This window comes from Anopheles coluzzii, chromosome X, assembly GCF_943734685.1.
Source record: "Anopheles coluzzii chromosome X, AcolN3, whole genome shotgun sequence".
NCBI classification, from domain to species: Eukaryota; Metazoa; Arthropoda; class Insecta; order Diptera; family Culicidae; genus Anopheles; species Anopheles coluzzii.
In genome coordinates, this window is record NC_064669.1 from 8,687,180 (window position 1) to 8,706,137 (window position 18,958).

The window sequence follows — 18,958 nt, forward strand, 5'->3', positions numbered from 1 at the left end:
TAGATATTTGATATTCCAGTCGATTAAGCTTAATCTGTGGCGCTTGGGAAAGTACGACATCGGAACGATTTTTCGTTAAACAGCCCCAAATCAGAGCCACCTCGTACCGATGTCATGCATTAAAAAGCTATAAAGTTCCACCAAGTTCGGTACGCTTTCTTAACAACCCAAGTGCCACAAATCCACTAAACGACCACTAAACGGCATCTAAACGACTCAAGTTCTCTACCTAAACGGAATATAGAAAGACTTCGTTTAGCAGACGGCAAACGACTCATGCATTCTAAAAATAGCGAAAAAGCTGGTGGCGCTCTCTGTTGGTGGGATACCTCAACCAGTTGAGCTTCATCGCTTGGAGGAGAGATTTCTCATTTCCTCTGTACTGTTGTACGGTTTCGCATTGAAGTTATGCATCGCTAGAACTAGAACGGCGATACGATTGTTTAAATACTAAACTCCAATGGAAACCACCAGCGCTGAAGCAAGGGAGATTTGAGTAATCCCAAATAGCCAAAATTACTTAATCAGCTCATTTTGGCACGCTAAAGATCGCTGCTTGAATTCGCCTTTTGCAGTAGATAAACAGCATCAAAGTTCTATGTGGGTCTTTCAAACAGCGCCTAAGCAGCTTCCTTATGCCACGGTGCCAGGGATTATTTTTCTTTGTGTTTTATTTTCAAGCAAGCGTCATCGATGAAATAAACAACAAGATTTTTTTCGTTTAAACACATGTGTATCTTTTTAATTTCTTTGTATTGATGAATTACACACAAATTTACACAATTTACTGATAATTCACAATCACTTCCCTCAATATTCATTCTTCAATTAACGAATCTAACTTGAGCAGCAGCAATGAGATTATTGCCGGCGTCCGTCTTTGACACTTTGACTAGAGCCACCTTGAACCGATGTCATGCATTAAAAAGCTATAAAGTTCCACCAAGTTCGGTACACGTTTTTAACAAGCCTTAAAGTTCCATCATGAACCCTACACATAGTGCTAATCAGCCGCAAAGTTCCAAAGAGTACCATGTGCCTGTTAAAAAGCTCCATATTTCCGCAAAGTACCGTCTATCTCTTAATCAGCCACAAAGTACGACATCGGAACGATTTTTCGTTAAACAGCCCAAAATCAGCTATAAAGTACGAGCTGGCTATTTGGGATGATCGTTGGTGTTGATACCCACGTATCTTGACCACACGACCATTCATATAGATTTTTGCTCAGAAAGTTAGAAGGCTATTTAGGTAATGATACGAAGAAACTTGTCGAAACACATTGCAAGAAAAGGATAACAATATAATAATCAGTTTTAATACGCCATCTATTGATCAAACCAATGAAGCTGTGGAGCTTTCATTTTTTTTTTAATGGATATTCAATATTCCAGTCGTTTAAGCTTAATCTGTGGCGCTTGGGAAGCCTTCAAGCCTGCTAAATTTTACTGATATAACGAATGCATTGTCCACGGCAACAACATGTAATCCTTTAGTCAAGTGTTGAATATCGTTTAATAGTGAAAAAAAAATTTATCTTAGAATCATATTCAAGGTAGAATCCTATTTCGCAGTATCAAACCAAATTTGGCAACAAACGTTCGCGCAACGCTTGCAAAGACCTGGAATCAAACCGGCCAGTTGAGCGGCACTGCCTTTTCGCCCCATCCGCTTATCCGGGCACCCGCGCACTTGACATTTGCGTGGCAGCTGGAACACAAACTGTGAATTCTTTCAGTCAGTCAGTCGGTCAATCGAAGTTGTCTCCGTTTGTAGCGGAAAAAACAAAAAAATCCAAAGTAGGTAAATTAACACAATTTTCCCAACCCCCTTCCGCTTCATGGGTGTGCGGGTGTTTGGTGAAAACTTTGCTAACCCCGAAAGCGTGGGCCGCAAGTGCGTAATACCATCGCCATTTCGGACCGAAAAAGGTGTTTCGTGAAGGCGTTCTTACCCCCCCCCCCCCGCCCCCTCCTCTTCCCTCTCACGCTACCCCAACTAGCGCCCACTCACACCGTTGGTGTGCGAGTTTTCAGGAATGTAATTTTGGAGTTGGAGTTGGGAAGAAAGCGAAAAAGGGACCGTAAAGTGGCGCGCGTGTCAATAAATTTGGTTCCGTGTGCGTATGTGTGGGTGTGTGTGTGTGTGGGTAGTTCGCGGTTAACGAAAAAGAGCGCATAAATTGGTGCAGTAAGGGAAATGGGGATGCCTAGTGTCATGGCGTCCTTTTTTTTTCTTTCTTTTTTGCCTTAACCCCTCTTCTGGCCATCTTTCTCCCACGGTTTTTTTTTGTTGTTGTGGTACATATAAAAGACTTGTTGAACTAAGACCCCTCGGGTCTCTATGATAACTCGTTCCGAGACCGGTTTGTTGCCAATTCGGGGGGCACGGAATGTCAAATTCGTGTCGCGGGAACAGTTTTTCCTTTGCATGGGAAACGAATCGAACCTGTTTCGTGTGTATGTGTTGTCCACGAACCATGTTTGTGGACGCATTTGCCAAGCCAAAACGAAAGTCAAAATGGACCGCCTTAAAAGGTTAACTATTCTATAAGGTGTAATATATGTGCACAGTTTTGTTTTAAAAAAATCGAAACATCTGTGAACGTGTTTGCACACATCTTGCCGCAACACGTTCATTGACCCGGGCCAAAGATGCCAACAGATTAGCCGACAAAAAGGGGTGAATGGTTCCAACGAAGTCACTTGAATTTCACTTGAAGCTTGCCCTTTCGAATGAAACAGAAGGATTGAATTATAAAAAAAAACCATCGTTGGGAGGAAATTATGTTTGTATAAGATGCATGCTAAGACCAACAAGGAAGGCAGATTAATTTTTTTGGGAACAATTAATTATAAACGTTGGGTAGATTCCTCTCGGAGAATTGTTTCAAGAAGCGATTATTAGAGTTTTACGCCTCTTGCGACATCTTCAGTTAGACTGATTGCTACTTAAAATAGATTAATTAAACAGAATACAAGAAGATATGAATGTTTCCTATTTATCTGCTAATGTTTTCTAAAAATTGTTTTTTTTTTTCATTCAATTTCCTCTCTTGAGGTGAGGAAGAAACATCTTATTATGTTTAAATTTTTAATTAAAGTCAATACTGATTCGGTTGAAGTGTTTTTTTTTCTGTTACGATTAGATAATTTGAAAAGGCACGAATTTGTCCATTTGTTCATTTCGCTGGGACAACTGTGCTTTTGCATAATAGTTGAAGGTCGTTAATCGTTACTTTTTAAACATAATAAGAAAAAATCATTCTCGATCGCAGCCCCATACACTCTTGTGATAGAAAGACTTAAACGATATAGAAACTCGAAACCTGACGTACAATAATGAAAATGTTAATAAATAAAAAAATAAATAAACACACACACACACACACACACACACACACACACACAACTTTATTGGTATGGGAAATTTTTTTTTTCGTAATTAACTTGTTCTTTTCTTCTCTCTGTTTTTTTCCTTTCAGGCACCGTCAATACTGCTCTGTTCACACAGTTATCATCCTAAGTATGTTCGATTTGCAAGGTTTTATTTGATAAGTTGCTTAATGCAACATTTTTATTTAAATTTTTATTTTATTTCAATATCAATTTTTGAGTATTTTTTCCCGCGGTCTGTCGTTTCGTGTGCCACAAAACAATACACACGCGTTTTTAACACGGCATTGTAAACAATGCACGAACGCACGCTACGGCCACCTCTCTGTCAATAGCAACATTTCTAAAATGAATGTTGCAATCTTACAATTTTTTTTAACGGGTTGTCTGTTCGTACGTATTAATGGGGCGTTTTGGGTTATTGTTTTTTTTTTCGTCACAAAATAACAAACATGCACGTGCAAAACGGCGTGTAAGTAACTACGCGAACACGTTACCGCTCTGTCAAACGAATGGGGGGAGTAATGGGAAAGGGAAATAAAATTGAAAGCAAAGGTTGGGAGATGGGTAGTTGAAAATCGGGATTTTCCTTATAATGCATTCGATTGTTCATCCACGAATTGGAGATACACCGGTGCTGAGCAAGATCGGGCGTTGAGTGTGTGAGTGTATCCTGGGATCTCTACGGGAGTTTTTGGGTCATTTGTAGTATTTAAACAGTTTTTTTGGGCCGTAGGGAGCCCGCGCCGCCATCGTTTAGCAACACTTATAATCTCCTGTCAATTGCCCACAGTCCCGCCATTGGACGTTTGTGGTCATCAACCATCAGCCATCAGCCATAAGCCCCATCTCCTCCCCCACTCCAAGCAACCGACCTCCTCCAATGCCGCTCAATGTTTGACGGTAATGGCAAGGCACAATCGCAATCCGGTTCCGGAGATGTTTAGCTCGAGCGAGGACGACCTTGCAGCAGACAGTGAGCTAGAGCCAAACGGTGCAATGGAGGCGGTAGCACCCATCCTCAACTGTAAGTAGTATCCCCTCCCGTCTCTGAGATCTGTACCATTTCCGCTAAACCTTCCCTGTGCGCCCCTTTGCCTGTCTTTTCTTAGGTCGCCTCTATCTGGCGATAATGGCACGGGACGGTTGCCTGCGGCAGACGGAAAAATCGTTCTACTTCACCGCGGACGAGGAGCTGGTGTACGAAAACTTTTACCGCGACTTTGGGCCGCTGAATCTCGCGATGCTGTACCGGTACTGCGAGCGGCTCAACCAGGAGCTGCGCAAGGACGAGCTGGCGAACAAAAACCTCATCCACTACACGGCGAAGGACCCGAAGAAGATACTGAACGCCGCGTTCCTGATCGGGTGCTACAGCATCATCTACCTGCACGCGACGGTGCAGAGCGCGATGAAGGCGCTCGCGCCCGTGCTGAAGCACGCGGGCGGCACCAAGTACTGCGACGCGTCCCAGACCGAGCTGCGCTACCTCTCGCTCAAGGACTGCTTCGGCGGGGTGCTGAAAGCGCACCAGCGCAACTTCTTCAACTTCCAGGACTTTGATCACGCCGCGTACGAGCACTACGAGCGGGTGGACAACGGCGACCTGAACTGGATCGTGCCGGGCAAGTTTCTTGCGTTCTGCGGCCCGCACTGCCAGACGCACGTCGCGAACGGGGTGGCCGTGCTCGGGCCGGACGCCTACCTGGAGTACTTCCGGCGCAACCACGTCACGACCGTGGTGCGCCTCAACATGCGCAAGTACGACGCGAAGGCGTTCACCGAGGCGGGCTTCCAGCATCACGATCTGATCTTCCCGGACGGCAGCAATCCGGACGACGACATACTGCAGCAGTTCCTGAAGATCTGCGAGTCAACCGGCGGTGCCGTGGCCGTCCACTGCAAAGGTATATTTTGTCAGGCGACAATAGGGGGGGGGGAGGGTTTAAGGCTGGTGGGCAACAACAAACTGACTAGAAAAAGCTTAACTTAGGCCCGTGTCTGTGCTCCATCGGATGCGATTTTATCGGAAGGCCTGTCAAAATTTTATATGAGATTTGACAGATAACGTAGGACGTGCGATTTCGTCGTACGACGGAATCAAAAAATTTTGATTTCGTTGGACGCCGCATCCGATTTTATCTGTCAAACTAAATGTGTGGTGTTTTGTAGGAACAATCTCTACTTAATTTTTCATAATCGTTATATTATTAAAATCATCCAAATAATCGCAATATTATACGAAAAAGCGTTTGACAGCACGTGCGATAAAATCGCATGCGATGGAGCACAGACACGGGCCTTAACCATAGATATAGCTTGTTGAACGAAAAGAGGTGCTTTGCAGCAAGTTCCTTGCTATACCGACGGAAGAGGGGTTTGTTGGCGATTGTGCGTCTAAGGTATTTCACCTTTTGGAGCCACGGAATCGTTTCACCACCTGCAATCAGGTGATGGCTTGTTGGCTGAATCAGCTCTCGCTTGAGGCGATGTGGGACAATCATGGCCGGCGTCTTGTTATTCTTGATGCGGATCCTCCATCCGGCAGCGGAATCCAGAAGGATGTTCAGTGATGCTCTGTAGTGGTGGGAACTCGGAACCGTGTTCGGAATCAATTCGGGAGCCGATTCCGATTCCGGATTCGATTCTGGAGTTGGTTCCTGAGCCGATTCCGTAGTTGAATCCGGAGCCGATTCCGGAGCTGAATCTGGTGCCGATTCCGAAGTTGGTTCCGGAATCGATTCCGGAATCGGCTCCGGAATCGGCTCCGGAATTGGTTCCGGAATCGGCTCCGGAATCGTAATCGGTTCCGGAATAGGATTTGGCTCTGGAATCAGAATTCGTACCCTATACCGATTTGTTCCTGCATACAGACGACACTGCGGCGACAACAAAGGGCAGAGCATTAGTGATGGGGAAAATGTAGCTTTCGTCGGAATCGATTGCGGCTAGCTCCAAAGTGTTCTAGAATCGATTCCGGCTAGCTCCAAAGTGTTCTGGAATCGATTCCGGATAGCAGATTCGGAATCAGAATCGGCGCCGGTATCGGGAATGGTTCCGGAATTGGTTTCGGGATCGGTTCCAAGATTGACTCTGGAATCGGTTCTGGAATCGAAATCGTCTCTGGAATCGGAATCGGTTCAGAGATCAGAATCGGCTTCGAAATTGGAGTCAATTTCGACATCTTCATGAGAATAGGCCTTTGGGTCCAATGATACTATGTATTGCTAGCAGCAAAAAAAATCAAATTTACTTGTAAACGGTCTTGTATTCTCATGGAGATTCCCGCTTCTGTAGCTTCTTATTTCAATTCATGAACTGATTCTCATTCCGGAGTCTAATTCCAATTCTGGAGTCAATTATGAAGCCGTTTTCGGAGCAAATTGCGACTCCCAGGCTCGATTCCGAGTTCAAAGTCGATTCGGAATCGATTCCAGTATCGGAGTCGGCTTCGGAATTGATTCTGAACACGGAATCGGAATCGTTTAGGTTCGATTCCGAACTCCCACCACTAAATCGGTACCACTTGGAAGAGTCAGGAGCATAGTCGTGTACAGTAGATAGAGGAGAGGTCTCAAAATGCTCCCCTGAGGAACACTCGCTGGAAGAGTTACCCGGAAGGTGCGCTGCTGTGGGTAGCTCCTTGTCGTCCTCACTATTGCTTGGGCAATTCGGTTCATTTTCATGAACGTGAACTTAATAGTTCTTTCCGTCACATAAACTGAACGTGAATCGCGATTCATTCGTTCATTGCAGTTGACTGAATGAATCGTACGGTTCTGGTTCTTGGGACACACCGCTAGTCCTCACCAACTGCATTGGGATATGCGTGTGCTCTTCCGCTCTCTTTAATGTACTCGTTTTTTTTCTGTTTGCAGCTGGACTGGGCCGTACCGGCACGCTGATCGGTGCGTACCTGATCAAGCACTACCGGTTTACCGCGGCGGAAGCGATTGCCTGGTTGCGCGTGTGCCGCCCCGGCTCGGTAATCGGCCAGCAGCAGCTGTGGCTGAAGACGAAGCAGACGGAGCTGCTGAACGCGGGCAACCAGTTCCGCCAGTACTACCCGAACCACACGCCGGAGCGGCACACGTACGGTATCTACAGCCTGCAGCAGGGCTGGAGTGGGACAAACAGCACCACCACCACCATCACTAACAGCAGCACTACCAACGCTACTGCTGCGCAGGTGGAAGATGACGACGAAGAGGAAGATGAGGAGGAGGAGGAAGAGGAAGAAGAAGGAAATGGACGAGTAGGGGAAGTGCAGGAGGACGAGGAGGAGGAGGAGGAAGATGAAGAGGAAGAGGAGGAGGAGCAGGAGGTGGAGGCGGTGTTGCTGCACGAGCACGTGCGGGGCATATCACAGCAGGTAGACACGATGCGGCTCAGCGATGAGAGCGAGCGGCAGATCGAACGCATGGAAGCGGCAGCTGCTAACCAGTACAACAATAATACCCTTCACTTCAAGACTGCCCGGGCGAAGAAGGTGACCGCCACCAAGCTGCTGTCCTCCGCGTACCTGCTGGCGAACCGGGCGCACGGGGGGAGCCGCACCGGCACGCTGCACGCGGCGACCGGCCGGCAGGCGACGGCGGTCGCGCACGGCCACCGGACGACGGACGCGATCGTACCCCCGCTAGCCGGCAGTGCCGCCCCGCCCCACCTGCAGCACCGTGCTGGTTCGCAAAAGTAAGTGGCTCGTCCGTGAATTACGTCACGCACCAAAATTGATAAGAATTGCAAGGTGTTTTTTTATAGATTTGGTTCGTTTTTTTTTGTCACGAGGTGGAGGACAGTTTTGCTCACACCGGTTTTACTAATATCATTTATTTCCACCTCACCTCCCCCGCACCAGGGCACACGGTGGACGCACCAAGTTAACAAACACCGGCCGGCAAACGGTGCACGGTCGGCAGACGGAAGTGATCGTGGTGACATCGCTCACCGGCACGCAGGCGGCTCACCATCAGCGCACGGCATCGCAAGAGTAAGTGTCTCTCTCTCTCTCTCTCCCCTCCCTAACACGCTCTAATCGGAACCGTTTCTTTCCTCCGTTTCGTGCAGCGCGTCGCAAGGTGACCAGCTGAACTCGATCAAAGCGGCGCGACGGCGCCGCGTGCCAACAGCCGCCGGCTTCCTGCAGCAAAGGTATGACGCGGTGTAACCCGCGCTGCTTCTTCCACCACCCCTCTTCTTCGTACGCAAAATCGTTGTAGGCGCTCCCACCCACCCCCACCCCCTAACGCATCACGCCTTGTAGTAAGGCGCTTTAACGCCAACTAACATTCAACGCTTTTTGTTTGTTTGTTTTATTTTTATTCTTTTTTTAGCACCGTCCCCGTGCTGTGTTTTCGTTCGTATCCTTTTCATTTACATTTTTAATTTCACATTTAACGTGTGCCTCATTTGCTTAACACAGTTTTGTTTGGTTTCTCTTTCCCCCTTTTTAGCACGCTTCATTTTTGCACCGTACGATTTGCTAGTGTTCTCGGGGGTGGTCATGTACCGGGTTGGCTATTGGTTGTTTGTGCGACTCTTTAGTGATTTAGGCTTGGTGTAAAATTGTGAGCATTCTTCATCGCATCTTCCCCTGTACATTTGCTTGCTGTAAATGGCGCTTTCTTTCTCTTTCTCTCTCTCTATCTCTCTCATACTAACAACCATCCCTTGTACTTCCCTAAAACGCTCCATTTTTGCGCGAAAGGAGTGGAAGCATTAAAGTGGCGCAGCAGCAGCAGCAGCAACAGCAGCAGCAGCACCACCACCATCACCATCACCACCAATCGCCGCTAGTGCGGCAGGCGGAAGGGAATGCAGCGGGTCGGCCGGACAGCAACCGAGCCAGAACCGGTGGAACCGGTAGTGCCAGCAGTGCCATTGCCTCCCACAGCCTCAACGGGAACGTTGAAGGTAGCGCCGCGGCGCCACCCGCACGGCAAGGGACGGACAGTCGGGCACCGCCGCACCACCGCCCGTCCAAAGCAGTCCGGCCACCGTACGTATTGCTGTGCCCTACCACACACTCCTCCCCCGCCCGTTTTGTTGTGCGCTTGCTTTTTCGCATGCTTTATCCACACCCTACATCACACGGCTCTCCGATCTCCCAGAGGTTAGAGATGTGCGAGAAGCCCCCCCACCAGGGGTAATGAGTGAGCGATGAGTGGGTTGGAGTTCAATTGGATCTATTCACTGTTTACACTTCTTTTTTTTTTTTTGAATATATTGTTGGGATCAGTGCTGCAAAAGGTCACATGAGCATCACGAGATGCTCACCAACGAAAACAACAAACATATCCGTGATAGCTTGATGGTCTATTGCTGATACTCAATGAAAGTGTGTGCTGCAAAACACGACTTCCGAGTGCTTGAGTCAAACGCGATACTCTGACTGACAAGCTGAGCTGAATGCTGTCACAAGCATCATCATGACTTTTTCTGGCTGCTGCTAAATGCCACTGTTTAAGTCACACTCATGACTGAAACGAAACCCAAATCAGCTCACGTATACAACTTATAGATGATCAGAGGTGACACTTAAACAGTTGGTGGACCAATCACATGCTTGGTGACAACAAAATGAGCAACAAAATGAGTCTGTTGAGCAACAAATGAGCAACAAAATGACAAAATGAGAGAGCGAGAGAGCGAGAGAGCGAGAGAGCGAGAGAGCGAGAGAGCGAGAGAGCGAGAGAGCGAGAGAGCGAGAGAGCGAGAGAGCGAGAGAGCGAGAGAGCGAGAGAGCGAGAGAGCGAGAGAACGAGAGAGAGAGAGAGAGAGAGAGAGCGAGAGAGAGAAAACGAAGCTGTAATTAAAGAGTAGACAAGTTCGTTTAACTTTTCGCAGTTTCGCATGACGCGTTACGTAGCATAACGCGCCAGCGATTCAAACGTAAATGTGGCAAATGTACTTGTGGGCTCTTATGCGTCTGTGGTGATCGGGTGAGAAGCCAGGTGAATGTGTTGTGTTGGAGTATCAAAGTGTGAGTGTGTCGTGTTGTAAAGTGTTTTGTACATATGTGCCGTCCGAAAGTATGTGTATTTAGCCGTGGGGTGTATCATTTCATCATTAACCATTAACCATGCTTCGTCTAACCCGTGAAGGGATGTAGTTGGCAATAGTGCCGTGTACATAAAACATAACTTCACAGCTCCAGCATACTACTGCGCCTTAACAACACAACACAGAAACCATTGCACGTTTTCTTTTCTGCGGACTCTCGCACCCTTTACCATCCGGCCAATGACCCGTGTGTATGTGTTTACCGGTCCCTTTTTTTCGCTTCCAGGGGTTCGTGCAGCGGCACTGCCCATCCACCTGCCAGCGACGGCAGTAAAACGCGCACCGCAAACGCAGCGACCACCATCATCGCCGGCAGGGCAGGCAGCGATACCGGCAAGCGGTCGCGGATGAGCCATTAAACGGTCCACTCCAGCGGAAGCCCCACTCCCAGCAACGACCCACGACGGACGACGAGACAAACTACGAGGACGGTGTACCGCGCGGTGTACCATCACCATCACTAACACCACCCCCCCCCCCCACACCCAGCAGCAGCAGCTGGAGATTTACAAAACGAAACCAGAAACAGAATCATTAGCCACTAAAATGCCCCGATAGATTTTTAAACCCCCACCACTAATATAGCATTGTTCGAATCATATTCGCATTTGCCCGCGGGAAGCGATTCGAGCGGCAACAACAACAACAACAACACTACTCCAAAACAACCCGCCGTTCCATACGGCGCGATCAAACGATTGACGGCGCCAAACCACCCGGTGTATGGCGGTGTGGTCAAACGGGACAGCAAGACCGTCCACGGGGTTTGTATGGAAGTTTTCCAGTTTGCCTTTGTGAAAGCGGGCACAAAATCTTCAGTTCTAGTTGCTGTGTTGAAATATTTATTTATTATTGTTATTGTCTCTTCTTAATACACGCGTTTGTACTTGTTTGTAACAATTTTACTTCTTCTGTTTTTACAGTAGGTTGAAGTGGTTAAATTTTGCATTTCTTAATTTTATGTTTGATGTTACTGGTTGCTGTATTTGTTTGATGTTTGGTGACCATTATGTGTGAGATTTTAATCTCTTGCTCTTTGTTATTGTTTTATAAATTATAAACTTCTTTTGAAATCATACACACCTCAAGTAGTATCGCTTGCAAGAAAATATGTTAGATTACAAAGAACTAAGAAGCATTCACGTCTAGCCAAACAGTATTAGCAAATATATATATACGTTTCAGTAATAAAAAAAGTAAACGATTGAAATTGAAGGCCAACAGTAGTAACAAAATCAAAACATAAGCATTTAGGAACAGGAACGTAATGTATTGTGAAAATTCATACGGCATAGATTTCAGTATCTTCGCCTTACTACTGATGTAGTCGTTAAATGCATTTAAAACAGTGCAGTTGGTAAAGTATATCCGTTCGCATATGCAACGGTAGGGTTCTGTGAGCAAGATACACGCAGCAGCAACCAGAGCCTGAAGATGGAAGATGCTTTTTAAACCATACAGGACAAACAGAACAGCTTTCACTGCAAATACCATGGCCCACAATGGCCTCAAATACAATATCCTCCCCCACCAACTACCAGAAAAATAACCAGTATTAAAATGAAAGCAACGGGGGAGAGACATGAATACATGCTAATTAACAGCAGCTAACATCACGGTAAAGGAAAATAATAGCCAAGATAAGTTAAGCCAGTTAGCAGAAAGAGCTAGATAGAGTGTCACAAAAGAGTGTCAAAGCAAGCAATTTGTATCATTCTGAGACTCACCTTATAAAGCACCAGGACATTGGCACTAACAACATAAGGAAACAAGTAGAGAAACAGCAGAATTCTGGAGGCCATAGCATTTATTCGAGATAGAGGGATACAGAGAAAAATAGAGGTAAAGATATGCATGGATATATACAGTGCGAAAGAGAAAGAGAAAGAGAAAGAGAGATAAAGAGATACAGAGAGAAATATAAATAGAGAGAGGGATAAAGAAAGAGAGAGATAAATAGAGAGAGAGAGAGAGAGAGAGATAGAGAGAGAGAGAGAGAGAGAGAGAGACAGAGCGAGAGCGAGAGCGAGAGCGAGAGCGAGAGCGAGAGCGAGAGCGAGAGCGAGAGAGAGAGAGAGAGAGAGAGAGAGAGAGAGAGAGAGAGAGAGAGAGAGAGAGAGAGAGAGAGAGAGAGAGAGAGTCAATCCTGTGATATTGTTGCTACTTGTTTTGTTTGTCTCCCAAAACAGCTAGGAGGAAACGTGCGGCAGGAAAAAACCGCAAAAATCGCAGGAGTCTTTGTTTACTCCCCGTTCTGACACTTGTGGCACACATTCTGAACTTCTTCCGCCTTAAACAAGAAGAAGAAGATGAACTTCTCCCGACATTACGCCACTGCAATGAGGTGTGCAATCTCAAATCACGACGCAAATGTATCACTTTCACAGAAAGTTCGTCACAAGTGTTTGAACTGCAAAAAAAAACACTTTAAAAGCATGCAGGCTCCTACACAGAGGCAACAGATGGTTTATCCTTTTTCTTCTGTTCTTTGTTTGTTTTTGTTTAACGCGCTTTACGGGGGGCAGGAGGGTGCGTTTCCTCACTGCTTAGAGCGCACGGAGCAACACGCAAAAGGGCAATTGTATGTGCAACATTAACATTTTTAAGCTAGGCTAGCGGTGTACTTAGGGGGTTAGGGCGGTGCAATGATGGCCGAGGTTGGGTGGCGGGAATGTCGGCCCCTGTTCTCGCACACCCCAACTCGCCCCTGTCCATTGCGTTATAATAGTAAGCTACTCTCTTTAATTGTACTACCACAGAAGGCAAGACTAAATTTAAGTTTAAGGTGTGTCTGTTTTTTTTTTAATTTGGTTTAATATGCCCCCTCTATCCCTTATTAATAAAAGGTTAACGTCCCCCACTTCATGTGCATTAGTAACAGCTATTTATGATTTGTTTTTATTTTGCTGTGCGTATATGTGTACCACCGTGGACGAAAAATACCACCAGAGATAATAGAAAAAAAAAACACCAAACCGTACAACACACGTCACGTTTGTTGTGCTAGCATTGGTTTCTATTGATGTATCATGTTTGTATGTGTTCTACAGTAACTATTTATCTTTTCTCTCTCTATCCCGCACACACACACACATGCTGTGGCACAACTTACAGCGACTCGAAACGATGGAAGGAACGCTGAATGTATCGTTTTGTGCACCCAAGGAACTATTGTTCCAGGCTAAATTCAATTTGATGTGGTTGCTCGGGTAAGTGGCTGCTGCAAGCCGTCCTCTTCATACCTCACACTATGCGAGACTAATTTCCAATATCTATATTCCGCTCCCCACAGCAACAGCCAGGTAACATTTCATTGCCGGTGTAATGCGGAAATGTTGATTACGAACAGCTTTTCCCGGAACGATTTTGCCCCAATTACAAAGCACATGTTGGTGCCGGTGGAGGTGTATGAGCGGACACCGGGGGCCGAGCTGATGCTAGTGCTAACGGGAGACATGAAAACTTTCATCGGGTAAGTGTGCCGGTCGGCATCAATTCTTCAGAGAAAGGAAGACAACTTGCAGCCAAGTTCTTGCCAATGTAGCAGTAGTGCATTATTGTGCAAAAACTTCCAAATCCAATTGAACGCTTAGGTTTGTGCCAAAACGGGATTTGATTCAAATTACGGACAGCTTCAAGGTCTGGACATTCAGCGTGTTTTTTATTGAATTTCTTCTTAGCTAGCTCCTGGCCAAGCTGTTTTTTTTTTGTTTGAGGTGTTTGAGCCTAGTAGGCCCTGAAATCCTAGGACATCCTAATAGGTAGTGATATCACTATACTTAAATATTGGATGTCGGTCAGCTAATCACCGGAGGCATTCTTGGCAGTTTTGTTTCAAATTGACTTCAAAGTAGTTTCGTCGCTTATTCCTATTAACCTGATGCGTTGAGGTACATCAGAATCCATTGTAGAGGTAGTTATCAACGTGCAAACAAGAGTGTTTTACAGGGTTTCCCACGATTTATTGGTCGGTTCCCATAAGTTTTTGGGCTCGTTTCACGATTTATCATCGTATCCCATAGATTTTTGGTGATCGTGGGAACACACCAAAATAAAAATGGGACCAATAATTCGTTGGAAACCCTGTATCATGTTATGCTCTGATCTTCATAAAAACACTTATTTTATTCTGTCCAGAATTCATAGTTCTAATTTCTGGACAGCCGAGGAAAATTGTGATTAGTTGCGTAAACATATTGTTTTAGACAGTGATAACAGGAAATCAAAGTTTTCTGAAGATCGATGGTGACCAATGCCTTGATGGCCGTACGGAGAAGATTGTCAATTTGCGTAGCAGTACTTCGGTTCTATGCATCTACGAGTACAACTGACCAAACCAGCTCCTAAACTCCGTCGTCCTGTCAGTCCAACGAGATACGGACACTCAGAATCGGGTGCCATGACCTTAAAAGAAGTTAAAAACTAAAAAAAAGTGCTGTATGTGTGTGTTTGTGCTTGAATTTGAAGATTATTGATAGAATTTTGAAGCTAACCGCAATTCGAATGTAAAGTAGAATTTCGTCCGTAACTTAAAACATGAGCCTGAAACACTGTCCGTAATATGAACCAATATATTGTTGCACTTTCATGAGTTTTTGCAATGTTTTGATAGTAAAATAATTGAAATGATTCCCTTTTTGCAGAAGGTTTGCTTCAGTTTGTAGTGAGTTTGAGAGGGCCATTTTAATGTTACTTTTAGCTAATGTTGCTGCTTTAATATTTAAAGAGGTTTTGGTCCTCTTGGGCCTCTTTCGCCTCTGTTAAGTTGTTTAGGTAACTTGAACCTTTCTACCACAGGTGCGTCAGACTATGCTGGTTAGATAAATCTGCCCTGTGGTGAGTTGTGCGGTAACTCGGTCCTTTTTATCATGTTGTGTCAAACTATTCTAAAATAGTCGAATCTATAACTTGATTGTTTTATACTTTTGTTTCTTATAATTGTTAAATTAGGTTGTAAAATGGATTTTTTTTAAAAAGACTATTAGTTTTTTTAGTTGTTTTTATTTTCTCGGATAGAATTTCATCAATATTTATGTTCAGATTACAGGATAATTTAATTTCTTAAGCATTTTATTATTGAAGCTTGATTTTCGTCTTTAAAAACCAACAATAGAGTTATGATTTAAATAACAAAAATAATCATTCATTAATTTTAACCTTTACATGTTCGTCGCTAGGCGCATTATAGGACCTCGAGACCGTAGTTTGGTAAAAGTATACCACTGTAGCGTATAAAATTCCATATGCTTAACAGTAAAGTCCCATTTTTTGAAGCGATTCTACTTTTTTCTTTCAATCTTGTGCTAGATATCTTTCGTTTTATATTTGCTTTGTAACGTTTTGTTACAAATTTGAGGAAAGTTGAGTCCTTTAAGAACGAACACATTGGGAACTTTGATAGCAACTTTTGTCGCTCCATTTACCTCGAGCTTTGAACCTCGAGCGGTTCAAACACGAACGCAAACAACTGAACAGTGGCAGATGAAGTGACTTTGGCACAAAACACGCTCTTCAATCATCAGCAATTAGCATTAACAAAACATTAATATTTCCTTTCCGTTTTTTTTTTGTGATGCGTAGCTTTGACCCGACCAACTTAGCCCAGCAACGGGTGGCCGATATTTTGGAATTTGGGGTAAGGATTAGTGTCGCGTGCGCAGCACAGCAACCCGGCAGCAATCTACGTGCGTTTTTTTTTAATTTCATTCAACAATCTCACTTTTGTTTGTTTTTTTTTTCTCTTTAAATGCCACAGTTGCAAACGGTATTCGATAAAACTGTTAAGGAGGCATGTCAGTCGTTCATCGGGGAAGGGTGAGTTGGTACTACAAGGAGCAGCAGCCTCTCAAGCATTCATTTATCCTTTATCAAGCATTCTTAACACGCTTTTTTTTTCTGCCACCACTAACAGCAAGAAGCATACCATTCTCGCGTCCCTAAAGACGGTGTTGCTCCCAGACATGTCACTGTCGGTAAGCTTGGCTGTTGATCTGGGCAGCCTAGACGGGTAAGTTTGGTGGTCCCATCCCACGCCACACCACGCGTGATATGTCGCTTTGATATGCTTGTTTGTTCACTCTCTTCAAAACAGACTGCTTTCGCTGGCTTTATTGACGCAGGCACAATCGCAAGGGGCATGGGAACCGACGCACGATACGCGTGCCCGGCTGATAAAGCAGCTTCATTCGGGCTGCGAAATGGTACTGCCGCTCAAGCTGGGCGAAGTGTGCCTACCGGCAACAGCAGGGATCGATTCAGCGATGGAAGGGATGGCGCACTTGCAACTGTAGGGCTGTCGGCGACCGCCACATGCCTACTCTCTACCTTTAGATATTAGTGGCTGGCTGAGTGATTGATCGCTCGCATTGATGGGGGTCGCTGCGTAACAATTTTAGCGTTTCATTTCAGCCGCTGGAGGGGTGGTGGTGTGTGTGTGTGTGTTAACACTTGCGAATAAAATGAGCCGCTCTAGTAAAAGCCGCCGGACGTGTGGCATATGTGGTGAGCGGGGGAAAAAGGATGGCTATTTGCAGTCGTTGCCGCCAAATGTCGTTGCCTCGTTGATCATTTACAGTGTAAGTCTCAATGTCTTACTAAAAAGCATACTAGAGTCAACACACTGTCGAGTTACGGTGAAACAATAGGTACGTTAGAACCGGGGGAAAAAACATCACTGTTTGCATTTTATTGGACGTGCTGTCAAGATTTAGTTTTTTTGGTTTTTTTTGGGGGATTTCATATCGTTGCGATTCGTCGTTATCTGCCAAATTCCATACAACTTATTTTTACAGCACATTCGATAAAATCGTAACCCAATAGGAGCACTATAGGCATCCACCGGCCTAAGAGCTCAACATTTAGCGGCCCCGACTGCAGCTAGTCGGTTAAGGAATTTCCTTCGTGTGTGATATAGATGAAACCAAAAACAAAAACAAAAACATTGGATTAGTACTTGGAAATGATTTAGGGTATCATCAGTCGTTAAAGCAGAAGATCGCCCAACTAATCGAACAACCTGACCAGGTGTGTCAGCTTGGTTGTTGTGTGGTGCGTAGTCGCATCCGGGACGCTCTGGTGGCAAATTGCCCCCGAGCTGCCGTTCCGTACATTTCCCTGTTGTAAGATAAAACCAAACCAGATATGGAAGGATACGGTCGTGCCGCAGCACTACCGAAACGCATTTATTGGCCTTGAAGACAGAGTGAACACGCTTTGCTGTAATATATTGGAAGCGACTGTGCGATCGCTCCATTGATTGCGGTGTAGGAGGTAGTGTGTATAGTAAGAGTTAGAGCGCGTTTGAGCTGAAATGTCCGAGAAGATTGTGTGTGTTTATGGGTGTGTGAGTGTGTGTGTGTGTGTGTGTGTGTGTGTGTGTGTGTGTGTGTGTGTGTGTGTGTGTGTGTGTGTGTGTGTGTGTGTGTGTGTGTGTGTGTGTGTGTGTGTGTGTATGTGTGTGTGTGTGTGTGCGAGAGAGATAGAAAGAATGAGTGCGCCACATCGTAAGATATTCCAAATGATTCATAAGACAGCTGAGAGTACCTATAGGATTTAAGTGCATAAAGAGATACATTTATAAAGACCGCCCGAGCTCCGATGGTGCAGCAGTGGTCGTCAACATATAGGAAGAGGAGGTCGTAGGCACACCGTTATCAAGTGAAGAAAAAAGCATGGGACAAAGTATGGAACGGAAGCTTTAACCAGCACCACCCGTCTCACTCTCCTTGTTAGGATTACTGCCCGTCTCTTTGCCCATTGAACTTTGTTGAACTCTCTCTCTCCATTGGTTGCTTCGTTCGTTGCGAAGTAGGTATGAAAACGGGTAAAAGGCAATGTTGCTGTTAAAACCAAAAAAAAAAAAAATAATTGTGTTTTATTTCCCATCCTTCCTCTTTCCTTGTTTTGGCCCTTACAGGGTTTTTAAAAGCCAGCTCACCATCGTAACACTATTTTTCGAACACGCTAAACGATTGTCAACATACAATTCGAATCCGTAAACGCTTTTCAATTTGGTAACACTAGGTTTAGGACAAGTAAAATTCCAACTGGAATCTGGATAATGTATGTGACAAGACACCCATTATACTTTTGCCAGATTCCAGTTGGGATTTTGCGCGTTCAAAATCTAGTTTTACCAAATCGAAAAGCGTTTACGGATTCGAATTGTATGTACAATGTTGACAATCGTTTAACGAGTTCCAAAAGTAGTGTTACGATGTTAAGCTAGCTTGAGAAACTCTGTATACATACTTGAACGAAGTGCAATAACGGGACAGAGAGCTAGTGCAATAGCGGAGTGAATTTGTCGTGCCATCGGGTTAAAATCGCACGTTAAACGGTTTAGTGTAAGAAGGGTCAGGACTTATAGGACTAAGCCTGCAAATAATAAAAAAAAAAACAAAGGAAGTAATCCGCCGGAAAACGCGGACTATGAAGTTGTGTAACATAGCAAGTGCAGAAGGTACAAAATAAACCAACCGTATGTTGTTTCGTAAACTTAG

At 45.1% G+C, this 18,958-nt stretch overlaps 3 protein-coding genes across 8 annotated transcripts in view; 2 read left to right on the forward strand and 1 right to left on the reverse strand.

The window, feature by feature from the left end:
- Window positions 1-18,958, reverse strand: part of LOC120958277 (ephrin type-B receptor 4b) — a 261,361-nt gene that overhangs the window by 48,394 nt on the left and 194,009 nt on the right. The gene's annotated exons all lie outside the window — the stretch shown is intronic.
- Window positions 1,663-13,341, forward strand: LOC120948548 (dual specificity protein phosphatase CDC14B). Of its 6 annotated transcripts, XM_040365055.2 has the most exons (10): window positions 1,670-1,799; window positions 3,485-3,525; window positions 4,189-4,422; window positions 4,508-5,302; window positions 7,274-8,087; window positions 8,254-8,385; window positions 8,463-8,546; window positions 8,729-8,751; window positions 8,849-8,962; window positions 9,103-9,171. In XM_040365055.2, exons 3-9 carry the CDS (start codon window positions 4,302-4,304, stop codon window positions 8,956-8,958), a joined length of 2,079 nt encoding a protein of 692 aa, XP_040220989.2. In that variant the 5' UTR covers window positions 1,670-1,799; window positions 3,485-3,525; window positions 4,189-4,301; the 3' UTR covers window positions 8,959-8,962; window positions 9,103-9,171. The 6 variants fall into 6 exon arrangements, with proteins under 6 accessions (XP_040220940.2, XP_040220932.2, XP_040220989.2 ...); XM_040365006.2 differs by lacking the exons at window positions 8,729-8,751; window positions 8,849-8,962 and adding an exon at window positions 10,684-13,341 and having other exon boundaries at window positions 1,663-1,803; window positions 9,103-9,393; XM_040364998.2 differs by lacking the exons at window positions 8,729-8,751; window positions 8,849-8,962 and adding an exon at window positions 10,684-13,341 and having other exon boundaries at window positions 1,663-1,799; window positions 9,103-9,393.
- LOC120948575 (uncharacterized) lies at window positions 11,114-18,957 on the forward strand. The gene is made up of 7 exons (XM_040365080.2): window positions 11,114-11,221; window positions 13,572-13,666; window positions 13,750-13,929; window positions 16,038-16,092; window positions 16,213-16,271; window positions 16,369-16,464; window positions 16,549-18,957. Exons 2-7 carry the CDS (start codon window positions 13,584-13,586, stop codon window positions 16,745-16,747), a joined length of 672 nt encoding a protein of 223 aa, XP_040221014.2. The 5' UTR covers window positions 11,114-11,221; window positions 13,572-13,583; the 3' UTR covers window positions 16,748-18,957.

Coding starts and splice junctions, on each gene's coding strand:
- LOC120948548 (XM_040365006.2), top strand. CDS start 4,302: ATGGCAAGGCACAATCGCAATCCGGTTCCGGAGATGTTTAGCTCGAGC. Junction 5,303..7,273: donor CGTGGCCGTCCACTGCAAAG/GTATATTTTGTC, acceptor TTCTGTTTGCAG/CTGGACTGGGCCGTACCGGC. Junction 8,386..8,462: donor CAGCGCACGGCATCGCAAGA/GTAAGTGTCTCT, acceptor CGTTTCGTGCAG/CGCGTCGCAAGGTGACCAGC.
- LOC120948575 (XM_040365080.2), top strand. CDS start 13,584: ATGGAAGGAACGCTGAATGTATCGTTTTGTGCACCCAAGGAACTATTG. Junction 13,667..13,749: donor AATTTGATGTGGTTGCTCGG/GTAAGTGGCTGC, acceptor CGCTCCCCACAG/CAACAGCCAGGTAACATTTC. Junction 16,465..16,548: donor GATCTGGGCAGCCTAGACGG/GTAAGTTTGGTG, acceptor TCTTCAAAACAG/ACTGCTTTCGCTGGCTTTAT.